A 15369-nucleotide genomic window follows, 5' to 3' on the forward strand; every position below is an offset into this window, starting at 1 on the left:
GCTGTGGAGATCATTATCCGAAGTCTCCGGAAACATCTGGGACCTGTGACAGCAGTCTCACACAAACACTAACCTAGACCAACAGACTGGCACCGACCCAAACACACTTCGCTCAGATTGCTTTGGTTTTCAGGTGAAATATATGTATATATTTTAACTTACTAACAAAAAAAAAAAACCATCTAAGATGACAGATCGAGCAAAGAGGCTGTAAGCTAGCGACATCTATCTATACAGTCAAATGCTACAATGGCTTAAGTGAGATTAATGAGACGTCAATAAAAACACTTGATTATTCTATGTTTCTAGAGTCATCTTCTAGAAAAAAAATTCTTCAAAATCTCCCACCTCCTCAAAGAACCAAAACCATCTTCAACCCTCCGTCTCTCTCCCCCGATTCATTAAGCGGCGGGAGGACGCAGATTTCACCCTCTCTTCCCCACACTCAAGGAGACGGCAGCTGCTCTGCCAGGCTGGACTGTCACCCACAATCTCTGCAGTGACCTCCAGCTCCTACGAGAGGAAGGTCCCCCTAATTCCAGGAGACCTGACCGAGCCGTTCTCTGGCCCCCACCACGTCCTCCTCACAGAGACTCCATGAAGGGGCTAATAAAATTCCTGCCACATGGACGAGGGGGGAAGGATGGCGAGAGTAAGTGTGAGTGTGTGTGTGTGTGTGTGTGTGTGAGTGTGTGTGTGAGCAGACGATGGCCGAAGCATGGACAGAGAGCAGTGCACGAGTTCTCCTTACTGCTCATCTATTAATCCCTCTGCCACCCCCAATGTAGCCCAGTACTCCCTACAAACACACTCCTCTACACCGGGGAACTTCAGAGGTAAGCAGGCAGGCAGGATTTCAGCACACGATCTGTAAACGCTTCTCCGTCAAACGTGCAAACTTAACAGCGACCGACGCGCAGCCGGGATTGAAACGGCAGGCCGGATAGCGAACTCTGCCTCTGTGTAAGACCTGCCCCCATTCAGGGCTGCCATGAAGGGCCCAGCTCCAGGGCTGGGGGGGGGGGTTGGGGGTCAAGCCAAAGGGCATTGGAGGAAGCCTCAGTTCCCTTCCACATTCTCAAACCACTTTTACAGCACTTGTGGCCATATGCTACTTTACTGGTTCCAGGACCTCTCAGGTCCATTTTAAAGGCTCTGACCTGAGGCAGTAAACCATGCAGAAAGTGGATTATGTAAGAGTATAACAGACCATCAAATGGTGCCCATTCTCTGTAGGGTCCTGGGGGGACTTGTTTGTATCTAAGGAAAGCCCTCCTTTGCACTCTTCCTCAAAAAAATACGAAAGAAAAAAAAGGCAAGCAAGCTGTTTGGGTTCCAGGCACACAATCCGGGCACAGACCTTGCAGCCTGAATCCGTCACCCAGGCCAATCCCCATTTTGCCACACACCTATAGAGAACGGCAACGCTAAAAGCCAGGCATTACGCCAAGCTATAAAAGGGGGGTAGAGACTTGTTCCTTAAACCATGATTTACCCCAATAAATCTTTGCTGACGAGGGCAGCCGCTTAGCCACAGTCACCTGCACATTATCCTTCATCTCCGGCGCTTTTGAACCTAAACGCATCCGGAAAGTCCGCTAACAGCTCAGCATTCCCGGGTCGCAGTTACGAGCGTCAAACGCGGGTCCCCTGGCCTTGCTTCCACCGAGCGTGCCTCTGAACTGGTTTAATGGTCGCTCCCACCCTCGTCGGCCAAGCTTCCCAGCATGCCTCTGAAGTCCCGCTCGCTCCGCATCCCCCCCCCCCGACTGCTTCGCTTTGAAGACAGGGCTGCCAGATTGCTGTAGCGTGTTGGGGCAGGGACTTAATGAGAGCAGTCTGGCTTTAGTAAGAGAGGAGGCCCTCGATCAATTACAGCCACAAGAGTCGTTATTCCCGCCGCAACCTTCATCGCGGGTGGATATCTCCAGAAATGACAGAGAGGGGAACCTTGCCCCCCCCCCCCAATCATTCCCCCGGGGGTCTGACTGTTGTGAGAAGCGTGAAATGGGGGTGCGGGGATGGATGGGGGTAAACAAACAAGCTCTGACACACAACGGAGAAGCCCCACCCGCCCCCCCGCACATTCCCCACCTTGCCGCTACTCATAACAAAGTGCTGCCTACAGCGATCTGTCCTCTGACCGCGATTCCAAAGTCAGCAGCGTGAGCCTAATAAAACCCGTTCTGTTTACACAGGACTAGCGGGATGCAAGCTTAGTGCTTCAGACTTATCTTAAAGGTTTTGTTTTGGCACCCTTACCCAGTTCCGGGTGTTTCCGGAAAGAGAGATGGGCTCAACCAGACATCACAAGCCATCCCAGACACGCCGGAGGAGGGACTATCACCAAACGCGCCCCCCCCCCCCCCCCCCCCCCCCATGGCAGACAGGCACATACTGCCAGCGTCTCACAGCAAGCGAGAGATAAACCCGAGCCCCCAACCCCCCACCTCGGCCGGGGCGGCCATCCAAAGCCCCATACTGTCATGTCTAACCCCCCTCATCTGATTTTGAGATGCTTGATTTCTATACGACGGCAAAAATCTCCTCCGTGTCTGGATCTGATGAAAGATCAGGAAGAAAGTTGTCTTTTAACAGCCTCTACAGCGTAATTTAATATTCAGCTACTTCGCTTTGTTTACAGAGGCACTGCTTAACTGCGATGCGTTCTGAGAACGGTTTAAATGGCAGACCCAGGAGACCATCGCGGAGCCTGTGTCTCCTGGGCGAATTCCGCCTCGCCGCCATCCAGGCCGGTATGCAGCATGCCCTGTGACGTAAGTGGGGCGGGGAAACACCACGCAGAGGCTGGAGGAGATACAGAGCCGGTTTGCGCACGTTGGAGACCAACGAGAGACCCGGCAAGGGAATGCAGAGGGACACACGGACGAGGCGACTTCCGCTTATCACACCGTTTCCGCTCGGCCTCCTACCGAAGAGAACGGCACACACGCTTTCAGAGCCCAGCTGCAAAGAGAGGACCGGACCGCACCGGGTCCGGCTTTTAGCTTGGAGGGGGCACCTCTCACTCTCATCTGGTGCCTCCTGGGGAGGCCTTCAAAGCCCAATAAGAGGAGGAGGGAGCTCGGAGGCCATCGGACAGGCATGACCCTGAAAACAGGATCAGAAAAAAACGGGCAGACAGTCAAACCTCAGTACGTCGGCCTGAGGGCATTCCTCGGGGGGGAGGGGGGGCAGGGGGCCCAAGGTGCTCGAGAAGGCCGGGCTCGTAAATACGGCTGCTTCCTCTCACCGACCATGGCAGCACGTGGCAGTACCCCCCCCCCCCCCACAGTGAGCGCGCAGTCGCTCCAGCAGTCTGCACAAACTATTTACTGTCAGGCTCTGCTGAGGGCACACGCTCGCACAAGCCCGGGGGCGTCTGACAAAACAAACAAGTCCTACGAAGAGGGCCCTTCAATGCCACCTTTTCCATCTACCCTCTCATCTTTCCATACACACTTCTCCTGCAATGCTACAGGCAAAAAGATTACATCATCACATTCAGCAGCAGAGGCAGAGCAAACAGACAAAGAACTACAGAGAGAGAGGCCGGATACTGCTCTGACATCAGACCTGCCCGGAGGTGGCACCCACCACGCAGAGACCTTTCGGCAGATCAAGCAGCCCCACACCAGACTCATCCACAACTGGAGCCCCGCCCTCACTGTATCTCCATTAGTCACCACCACCTCTACTTCAGACGAGCCAGGATTGCGACTGAGTGCTTCACAATCACCTAGATCTGCCAAGAGGACTCGGCTCAAGACAGGCCCCAGCTGCCCTGAAGAATCACTGAAATTCAGAAACCGACACCATCGCAGTGGATTCAGTCGGATGTGCTACTTACCGCTAGCTAGCACCACCTTTGTGTATGTGTAGTTAGCACGCTACCCATAATGCCTTTCCACAAAAATTAACATATTTCTATTCCATTGACAGCTCAGTACTATGGTTTAATAACGTAATAAATAGAAAACAATCTGTGCATTGAGATTTTTATAACAGTTCAAAAAAAGGAATCAATGTATTACGAATGGCCCGTAAAGTAAGGCTATAGTTTTAAACTGAAAGCAGCCACTGCCTGCTTGTTTACTTTACATCAAACTGAGATCAGATGCAGTGGCGGCTTCTTCCTCGAGATAAAAACAAAACGAGCCTCACACTCGACTTTCATCAGGCAGCGTCAGCTTTGTTTAGAAAAAGATGGGGGGGGGGAGGCGCGGTGATCAGAGTCAAATCGACAGAATTATTTGGCAGATTTCAGCTGGGGCATGAAGAAGGTAAACGCTGAAAAGGGGATTATGCACATGAGAGCGAAGATCCCCGCGGACGCCGCGGCTGATAAGGATCTGCAGGAGGAATTCTAGCCTGGGGAGGGCCCCAGGGAGGGGGAGAGGAAACGGCTGAGCGGAGGGCGGCAGGAACAGGCTACTTCACGGTGCTCTGGGAGCGTACCGAAGGGAGCCCGCTGACCTCGCCTATCTCTGACAGCCGGGCACGTACTGTAAGTGGCGAGGGAGGGGGGCACGGCCCAACGGGGCAGGACACTGCTCCCGCGATCGGAAGAGCGATTTCGCCATTGTACCCACAAGCAAGGCCCTTACGCCCACAATTACTCCTGGAACGGCCTGACCCCGCTTTCTAAGTCACTTTGGATAAATAAAATCACCTGCTGCGTAAAACACAAAACTGCACCCAGTCGACCCAGGGTGGGCACTGCGTGGGCGGCAGATTCAAACTGGGCACTGCATGGGCGGCAGATTCAAAGTGGACTCGATGGTCAGAGCTCAGAAGCACGTTCCACCATTCAGATGTTCGTCCAAGCTTCGGGATCTCCAGAACATTAGCATAAACTAGTGTCCGTCTTGGCATCACACTCCTAAAAAACTGTGGACTACCAGTGCAAAAACAAAAGAAAATAAAAAAATCACATTCCCCAAGTGCTCACCTTCCCCAGTTACCAGTAACCAAATACAGTGGAAGCCAGTTTACCGTTCCCATAAAAGCTGGAGCATGTGGTACCTTGGCCACAGCCTGGGGAACTTAGTGCCAATCCTGGGTGCTTAACGAGCTGGCAACTGCCCCTTCTGTGGTTCAGGTCTCAGGACAGTGGGGGGGGGTCACACTTGGACGTAGGTGCATAAGACTGAAGGATCTGCACCCCACCCCATCCCCCCCCCACCACTACCCGAGGTGGTACAGTCTGCTGTTTAACACCAGGTGAAAGATCACCACATCAGGGCCGAACGAGATCTCCGAAGCACATCTCAACAATCAGCTTTTTGTTCCTGAACATGGACACCTGATTCCAGGGGATTTTAAGTGCCTAATCTCTACCTGGTAGAACAACTATTTTAGGGATCTAATTTTACATGGAATTGAGCCAAGTAACTAAGGCAAAGAACAGGAACTATATTGGTGAAGCTCTTCCAGAGTTACCATCAAGGGGCAAGACAGAGGAACTTCTGTTCACATGAAAATGTTCGACCACAACAGAATCTGCGGCAGTTACAGGATAGTTGCCTGTGTGTCCGTCTAAGAGGGACGCCACATGGTTCAGTTTTATACAAATTGTATGGAGCAGCACAGTCTCTCTCCTACTCTGGGATGACCCACATTTAAATCGTCACATGGTTTTGTTTAGAAGACAAGCAGGAACTATTGTTAGGAACCACCGTAGATGGAATGGAGGCAACTAGGAGGCTGGGGAAACCGTGAAAGTGAGAATAAGCCGAAATAAATGTTCTTAAGGCCTTAGTTTCAGACAAAAAAAAACAAATGAAAGAATAATTATAAACAAGGTCTTGTTGCTTTAACACTTCACCGTATCTCGGGATTCTGAGAGCTGGAATCTGGATATAAAATCAGCTGGACTTTCACAGCCAGGAGGAGTAAATGATCTGCGAGACGATTCATGACAGATGCCTCCTGGCATCTCAGTGCATACATGCGTTTCAGTTAAACTCTTGTTTTGTCAAGATGATAACTCAAAAACTGTTTGGTGGATTTTTCCAAAACTGCAGAAGTGTAGCATGAGTATGGGACTGAAACTGTTCACATTTTGAAAAAGTTTGAAATTGAAGCAGCATTGCATAGTGGAAGGGGGAAAAAAAAGTAGTTTCAAACATTTGATTCCATTTGCGGGATGACTCAAAAAGTATTGTACGGATCTTTTTCAGTCTTTGCAGACGTATCGGAAGGGTGAACATCTGGACTGGATCAAATTTTGAGACAAATCGCATCAAAATTGAAGCAAAGGTGCTTAGTGACAGCAAAGAGATGGATGAGTTAAGAGGTTTAACCTTGTGAACAGGAAAAATGCATCTTATTACTCCTCCATTTACTACAAAAACGATATGGATGAAAATCTTCCCCATATTAACCCAAACCTGGAAACGTGTGACAGAGAGCAGCAGAGGGGAAAGCCTGAGGCTGCAGCCACCGGTTTGCAAACTTCCCAGGAACATTGTACAGGTCAGTGATTGTCAAACTGTGAGGAACAAGATGATATTCTAAATATTCTTTAATATTTATATGTTTATGCTGATTTTTTTGTCACCTGCCTTGTTCTGCAAAATGTGTGGTCGGGAAATATAATGCCGTTACGTTTTTCTGGAGAGGTAGGGAGTGTGCAGAAGGTTGGCTTGCAATAATATTCTTGTTGTACTGTGGCAGTCTCTTCCTGCACAATGTATTGCGCCACCTAATTGGTATGGAAAGATTCCGCAATTTCACATGTACTGTGGTACCTCAGTTCTTGAATTCATTAGAACTTGAATTTCTTAAAAGTCGAACCAACCAATTTGAAAAAAATTACCTGGAACTCGATCTGAATCTCAGAAGTCAAACCGTGAACACTGACCTAAGATAACTTGTACACGTGGGGAAATGAGTCACGTGGCACGTCTCTCAGCGGAAACGAAGGGTAACGCTTCAGTCTCAGCCTCACATTCGCTGTGATAGCATCGTGTGATAGCATACCTATATTTTAGTGCTGTCAAATGATTAAAATTTTGAATCAGATTAATCACAGGGTTCCTGTGGATTAATTTTGATTAATCATGATTAAATATCATTCATTTTTAATCTATATTAATCACATTTAATTTTGCATGAGCAAACAGACTCAAGAAAAAAGGGAATATATATGCACTTAACATGTTTATTGAACATCTTGAACATGAGTCGGATGCATTCCATCTGCCACAGAAGTGCAATACCATGGACCCATATCAAAAAGCAAGATTTTTTGCTTAGTCGGACAACTTGTCGGATTTAAGGTACCTCAGTTTAAATGGTCTTTATCTTCGTTCGCTTACAATTAGCACGAACTACCGTAAATCCGACAAATAATCCAACTAATCATGAAGTCCAATTCTAGCCCGGTTAATTGCCATTGTTAGCAATATCAGTTGATAACACATTACGTGCGGTGCTTTACATATAAAACTCCGTAGCAACACATCCACAGATAAGTTGGACGGTATAGCGTGTAGGGACGGGCATTTTTGATCATATTTCATTTCGAGTAATCCACAGGTTAGAGAAACGAGTACTCGATTAATCGGGGGTGGAGTTTAAGCAAGGGGCGGGGCGTTTGCGTCACAGTATACAGTAAACATTTAAAAGTAGTAACAGCATGAGGTGAAGCTGAAGCGCTTTTTCTACATGACACATTGTATATAAAATTAATCACATAGCCTAGATACATAAATATGTAAATGTTATATTACAAATTGTATTTATCTACACAAAATGCATGAGAGCTTGAACTACGTGCCAATCATAAAGTAGTGGATGCGCTTCTCTCGTTACTTTAAAACAACGGCAACTGAAGCCCCGCAATCCTTGCAGTGACCGTTTTGCGCGATCGGACAGTATAGTGGGGCTCAACGTAATTCATTAAACGTTTAAAACCTTCACCTTCAACAAAACTAATAGGCAGCAAGCCTTCTGCTGTCATTTCTGCTATTAACTGCGTCATCTTCTCTGCCCTGCCTTTGTCGCATTTCTGTCTGATGGTGAAATCTCTTATGCTCGTCTGACTGCTGGTAGTGGCATCGGCATCATCTGCTTTTTTGTGTTTATGTGCAAGATGATAACGCATCGAACTCGTTGTGGAGTTGTAGACGACTATGGCGCTGCACATCTTACACTTGACTGTTTTTTCGTCAAGTTTTTCAAAGTGTTGCCAGACATCGCTGCGCGCTTCAGAAGCCATTTTCGCTCTGTGCTCCGGTCTTGTCTCTAGACCGCAACTTCTCACAGCCGTAACCAATCAAATATCGGACTACCGCCCAAATACCAGCATAACCAATCAGAAAGAATGAAAGTAGTTTAATTTAAAAAAATGCATTTTTAGAGCCAATCGAACGTCATTTTCATGCTCGATCGTCGCTGATGGGTTCCAGTAATCGATTAATCGAGTACTCGTGCACATCCCTAATAGCGTGTGCGACCGATTTAATGAGCCACAAATGAGAAGTAGTGCTTAAACAGTATAAAACTACAACTTTCCCTTCTGTTGATAAAGGGCGCAGCCATCTTGGATTCTGAACTCGGGATCCTCTGTGCTGCTCCGAGATATTTCTCGGATGTCCGAGAAACGGGAGCGCATGTAGTCACTTCCAGCTTCAAAACTCCGGAATCTGACTTGGAATACAAGTTCCGAGGGGAAATGGAACGCACTAAAACTACCAGAAATGGGTTGACAGACATTTCAGTGATTTTGAATCATTCTGCGCTGCAGATGGGTTAATTGCGTTAAAAATTTTAATCAGATTAATCATGATGATGGATTAATCCGCGTTAACCCGTTAATTTTGACAGCCCTAATATATTTAGACAGTAAAAATACATTTAGACAATGACAGTAACAGTAAATTTATATAATAAAATACATTTTAAAATAAAGATTTATTAATTATTTTTATATTAATAATAAACCATGAATACATTTAATTATAATAATATTGTCGTGCCGAGCAGGGAAGGAACAGAGACAAAGGTGCAGACGTCAGGGTATCGGGGAATACGGGGTTTAATTACAGGTAAGGCAGGCAAAACGCAGACGGACAATACGATGACCGGACTGGGGAAACAAACTGAAACGCGGACTAAATACAGAGGACTAATAACAACCAGAAACAGTTGATCACACGGGGATTCCACACAGGGTTAACGAGGGGGCGTGGCTCACGGAAGGAGTAGATGATCGGGGCAGGACACATTGTTTGGATACATTTATTTTCTTACTTTACAAACTACTGTTTTGATAAATGTGCTTAGATGTGTTTAGTACAGTATATGCTCTTGTTTTATCCGGTTCATTTTGTGTTTAAATGCTAAAAAAATTGGCCGAGAACCAATTAATTGTTTTTCCATTATTTCTTATGGGGAAAATTCGATCAGAGCTCGAAATTTTTAGGATTCGATCTGGAGTTCTGAATGGATTAAGTTCGAGTTCTGAGGTACCACTGTATGTGGAAAGTGCTAGAAATGGATAGGTGTCGTTTCAGAGTTGCGTGTCACAACTAGGGCTCAGATAAAATACATTTACTGGCTTTTGCATTTCCAGTTGATCCATCCAGTACTTCAAGAAATTGACCAGGTTGGGGGGTATGGGAGGAGTAAGGATTAGACAGCCGGAGCAGGTGAGGGGGAGCTGTCCGGGGAATACAATGCTGTCATTACAAAAGCTCCCATTTCACGGCTCAAGGGAATTTATGCAGAATATTATTTGTAATTATATCCTTACGATACAATGACTAACATTTGATCAGAGACAAAAATAAGACACTGTGAACCAATCCTTTACTTGTGAGACACATCCGTCTGAAGCAGCTTAAGACTTCACATGTTCAGACTATCTAGCTTTTGTTAATTGGTCAAAGATGATAAAAAGGCCCCACCGGGGGCTCGAACCAGCAACATTCTGTTATATGTTCAGAATCATCATTAACATATGTATATATGTAAATTTAAATAAATACATAAAAAAAGTTAAAAAGATGCTCGATTACATGAACAGATCTTCTGTATGAGGTGAAGTCAGTAAAGGTCAGTATGGGGGCCAGATGCAGAGCTAAAAACCAGGAAGGGAAACTATCAGGAAGAGCCAAAAGCACTAAAAGAGAAGCACTTTAAAAGCGATGTCAGACTTAAGATGGACTCCAATGGTTATAAAGAGGGTGGCAGGATTATACGGGGAAAAGCACTGCAGCGTGTCACCCGTGAAGGGAAACACAGACATCATAAAGCCCAGGGGAGTCGAGACTTGGGCAAGACAGCCAACTGCACATTCTTCATGCAGACCGGATCGGATCGGGCAGCGACCAACGCCTGAGGTGCCATGAGGCCAGATTATCCATCCAGAAAACTCGGGCACGTCAGGCGGGAATCTCCGGACGAGCCACCCATTTGAAAGTCTGAACAGCCACAACACGAGCCACAACACGTCAAGTGTCACTCTCCAGAGAATCTGAGTCAGCGAGCTGAAGGCGACGCTGGATCACAACCACGTCTGGGTCTGTTCCCAGAGCAAAAAGCACTTTATAGGGCTCACAGGACATCCAGAACATGTTAGGGGGGGCATGGAGGGGGTTTAAACATTCCACCACACCACTAATGCAGAAACAATGGCTGCCCAGTCTAATAAAAACACATTCCCACACCGACTGTCCTCCCCAAATGTGCCCTGAACACAAACCATGTCTCAACAAGTACTTAAACAGCACAATTCCTCTTCCAGGATCCTAAAGGCAGCGGCTGTTGTACCTTTGAGACAGGAACTCTCACCTCCACAGTTAAAATACCCAGCTGAGTAAACAAGGCAACCTCATTAAAATCACATGCATCTAGGAATGCCATGACTTGCTTAGTGGACAAACAAACAGAAAGTAAAATGATGTCCTCGCTGGCGGAAGCTTCCACTCACTACAGACTCATCCATCCCTGATGGAGACACGCAATCGATCAACTGTAAACGCTTATCGCCATGGCGACAACTAAAGGTGCTACTCTTAAGCTAAAATAAGTTTTTGTTGGACATTCAACAAACTGTCGGTATTTAGATTTTAACTCACTTTTCCTGGTGCAATTTAATAAATGGTTAACATATTTACTTGATGTTGTCATGTCTTTTTTTCCCCTCATATGTTCCAGATATAAGTGGCAGTTTCTGGCATTTTTTTGTCCGAAGTTCCTTCAGCAACTTCACCAGGAAACAAGCAGAAAAAAAATTACCTGGAGTAAATTAATTTGTTTCCCACCCTAGTATCAATTTTAGCACAATATTCCCAGCTGTTACACTCAGGCTGACAAGGGGCCTCTGGCCGAAGGAGTCATTCACAGGGAGGGAGCGAGACTCGCGCACTTAGGTCGCTCCTCATGGCCGCCAGGAGTCCGCCGGGTCCATGAGATGGTAAACCCAGCTGGGTAACGGATGCGGCGCCAACCCCCAGCGACGTCCGCTCCGCCACGCCGGGCCAGTTCAGGTCCCACCTGCAACTCTAGCCCAAAAACGACTGTCCTGGGATTCGGGGGCCCCAGAGGGTGCGTAAGCCGAAACCGGAAAGGCCATTCTGGTACGAGCGCGTCTTCCCGCACATTCCAGACATTTCCAGGAGGTCCCCATCTCCGCCGCAGGGGCGGCCGTCCACGCCGCACGTTTGTAAATTCGCATCCTGAGCCTTACATTTGAGCTTCACAGAGCAGCCAGGTTGGGAACGCGCATAAACAGGCCATAATCTTTCTGAAATTTGGAATGAAATGGGGATGAACCCAAGTAGCGCTCTAGGCAAGCCTCACCTCCGGCTCCCCCTGTTGGAGACAAAGTGAAACTCGCTGGCCCCCTCAGCAGATGGCGCCCTAGGCGGCCGCCTACGTCACCTAAAGGGCAGGCTGGCACTGGGATCGGGTCACGAGGCTCTCGGGAGTCAAACTACACCAAAATCCCCGCAAGTCAGCAGCCCGTCGGGAAACAGAGATGAGTCTCATCTCCGTCCGACATTCCAACCACCCGAGCTGCCTGGAGACCCCAGACGCCAGCAGAACCTGCCCTTTATTCACCACCTTGGCGCCGAATTTTAGCTGTCCGCTCTCCCCCTTAATCACATGGTGGTTACCAACATTAATGAGCCCCCCCCCCATCCAAAACACACCCCCCGCAACATTATAAACAAAGTTTTCTGTTTCCCAACACTGCAGGCGTTTGTCACCAAAGACATCTAGGTTTAATTGAATTCAATTACGCTACTAAACACAGGCAAAGCAGGCGACACCGCATGACGGCGACACGCCTCCCGCCTTCGCTAACGGCTAATCCACGAGGCGAGGTGGGCTGCAACTGACGCCAAACGTGGTGGGCATATACAGCGCTAATTATTTATGATGCGAGGAAAGAAACATGTCATCGCTTTATAACGCCACACACGCAGACAGTTTAGAGTTACCGCTTCATCTGAGTGGCATTAGAGGGAACACGGATTACAAACAGACCCCACACACAGCCGCAAGCACCGGCTAGGCTGCCGCAGTCCCTCCCACGGCTTCGGGGGCAAATCAATGCTACGGGCCGCTCCAACGGCCGGCGTACGGCAAACCAAACGCCGGCTCCAGCACACGCGACCTATCGCTCCCTCCAGGACCAAGTAGCAGATTTCTGCTGATTTCTAAGTACGATCCGCTGCTCTCAGCTCCTCATGTGCTTCGCATTACAGCTCCCAATTACGTTAAGACAATTTCCACAGAGACCATTTCTCCATTCTAAGTACCAACCGCTCCCCATTCAGGACAGCAGATGATATAAGCTATGCATGACAGCTATCCTAGATTTCATTTACATTTTATTTATTTACCAAGATCACGAGTCACTAGATTAATTGTGGGTTAAGACAAGGGCCCAACTTTGGCTGGAACATTGGGGGGGGGACTTGAGGTCTCCACCCATTACAGGGGAAACATGATTATTGGGGGGGGGGGGGGGTTTATATTGGCTGGATCTGATTATTGGGGGGGTCATGACCCCCCCCTAACCCCCCTGGAAATTACACCCATGGGTTAAGAGCCCAACGGTAAAAACACCCTGCTGACCTTGGGATTTGAGCCAGCAACCATCTGATCCTGGGCACTGGATTTCAACCCACTGAACCACACACTGTCCTCAGGAATATGGAACACTTCACTAATTTGCGTGTCACCCCTGTAGAAGTCATACGAATCTCCTCTGCATCATTCTTGGTTTTTTTTATTAGACCTATATATGCTGCCACATGAAGCACAGATTTTAAGTTTCCTGTCAGAAGTGGGATTGAAACCCATGCCTCCGATGGAAATTAGGACCTGAAAGCAGTTACTCTGTGCAAAACTAAACAACTCTAACTAAACTATATAACACAACAAAAATATTCCTTCTAAAGAACACCCAATCAATGTCACCAAAAAGGCAATCCGTTTATAGCTACGCAACACAAAAAAAATTAAAATAAAAATACGGTCCAACATCGGCAGTCTTCAGGCCCCTAAATACATTCTCTCTTTTCAAATGAATTGCTTTTCTACTCCTTTCGAAAGCATTTGGCATCTGCAAGCTCTCGTGTTGATGGTTAAGGCGTGTGTGCATAAACAAACAAACGAGCCATCCATCAAAGCACTTACGTGGCTTTAAAAAGGGTGAAAAAAATCCGTGAACGGGTAAATATTGACTACCTCACATTAATAAACATGCCGCGGCAGTCTGGCGGCCGGCGATTCTGCGTTACTGGAATATTTACCATAGTTTTAGGACTGATCAAATCTGGCCATTGCGTGTCGTGGGTCACTTGTAAAGCAAATCCGATGCCAAATCCTGCCCAAACCCGAGAACGAAGATCCTGCGGCCGTACGCATGGACTCCCAACTTGTTAATAGTAACATCGTCGTAAAATCAAAGCATCGGGGAGCTAAACGTTGACTACAAATAAAATTATTTCCTTTGTTTCTTAAAAAAACAAAATAACTCAATGTTACAAATAAGAAGTTTGTTAAGTGCGACTTTGTTGCAGTGGGGCGTCCATTAGGACACATTAGAGTACTGCCGAGCGGCGGCGTGGCTCCTACGTTCGGCCGCGATCCCCCGCAATGCAATAAAACCGCAAACTTCCACTTTCCTCTAAAACAAACCCCACGGGCGATAATGGGGGGCAGAAGCGTGCGATGGCAGCGGCGCTCACCTAGGAGCGTCTTCACCTCTTCTTCGCCCATGTAGACGTTGACGCTGGGCCGGTCGCCGTTGTCTATCGCCGGAGCGCCGGGGTTGGCGAGGCAGGCGGCCGCCTCCAGCAGGAGCAGGAGGAAGAAAAGGCACCGCCGGCGCCGCCGCCCCCACCGCGGCCAGCCCGACGGATCTGACCCGCCGCCGTAGCGGCGAATCGGCGCCGCCAGCCGCATTGCCCGTAAACGCGAGTCCCCCGGAGTCTCCGCCAGTCTCCGCCAGCCGCCGGGGCTCCCGAGGCGCCTCTTCGTAACTTTCAGCGGCCCCGCACGCGAAGTTTCCACCCCAGCCGCAGCATAGTCCGTGATGGCTCGCCTTCCCCTATATCCTCTCCCCGCTTCTCTGTCCCGATTTTTCCTCCTGCCAGCTTGCAAACTTCACCAACCCCCGCTGAATGTGCGGGGGAGGGCCACGTTTTTAGGGGGAAAATGGAGCAGTCCCCCCCCCCCTACACTTTAGCTTCTACTCTCTTTTCTTTTTATCGCGTTGGCGCAGGCATTAATAAAAGCTAAAAATGCTTTAGTAATGATTTGTCTCCAAGTAATGCGCGGCGGTTTCCCCTCATCGTCTCTTCTTTAACCCGCAACCAAAGTTGAGGGGGGTTGGGGAGGGGGGAGTGATCCGGGTACGAGCACGCAGTGTTGCGCCGGCATATTAGGCGCGCTCCCGTTGCGACTGAATTCTAAACGTCGAAAATACATAAAAACCCAAAAAAACATTTGTTTTTTAATTATACTTTTCGATATACTTTTCGAAACACCTCCTACTTGTTTGCCTCTTTGTTTATCTGTGCAATACATTAATGCCTTTAACTTTTGCTGTTTTCTATCTTCAATTATAAAAAATATAATTCCGCACCAAAAGCAGTTGTGTATTTTAAATATAACAGAAACATGTGACAGATTCATTTTCTTCTGAAGCTGATAAGATGCGGCTACTAATACTGAATTCAAATTTATCATTCTCATGTTTTTATCCAGATCCATGCGGTGTATTTCATTTTTTCTTATTACTTCCCCTACGCAGAACTCTTGAAGGAATCCCTTACTAAACCAATAAATGTGATTTACATTCTGTTCTTTAAATGCGTCCCGTTCGCAATGCAGAATTAACAG

General features: G+C 47.7%; 1 protein-coding gene across 2 annotated transcripts in view; it reads right to left on the minus strand.

Moving 5' to 3' along the window:
- Positions 1-14881, minus strand: part of ryk (receptor like tyrosine kinase) — a 37237-nt gene extending 22356 nt beyond the window's left edge. For both annotated transcript variants that reach the window (XM_023822276.2, XM_072704544.1), the window contains exon 1: positions 14214-14881. In XM_023822276.2, coding sequence (XP_023678044.1) covers positions 14214-14430 — 217 coding nt within the window. In that variant the 5' untranslated portion in view covers positions 14431-14881. The remainder of the gene's footprint in view (positions 1-14213) is intronic.
- Positions 14882-15369: the final 488 nt, after the last annotated feature.

Source organism: Paramormyrops kingsleyae, chromosome 21 (genome assembly GCF_048594095.1).
Source record: "Paramormyrops kingsleyae isolate MSU_618 chromosome 21, PKINGS_0.4, whole genome shotgun sequence".
NCBI classification, from domain to species: Eukaryota; Metazoa; Chordata; class Actinopteri; order Osteoglossiformes; family Mormyridae; genus Paramormyrops; species Paramormyrops kingsleyae.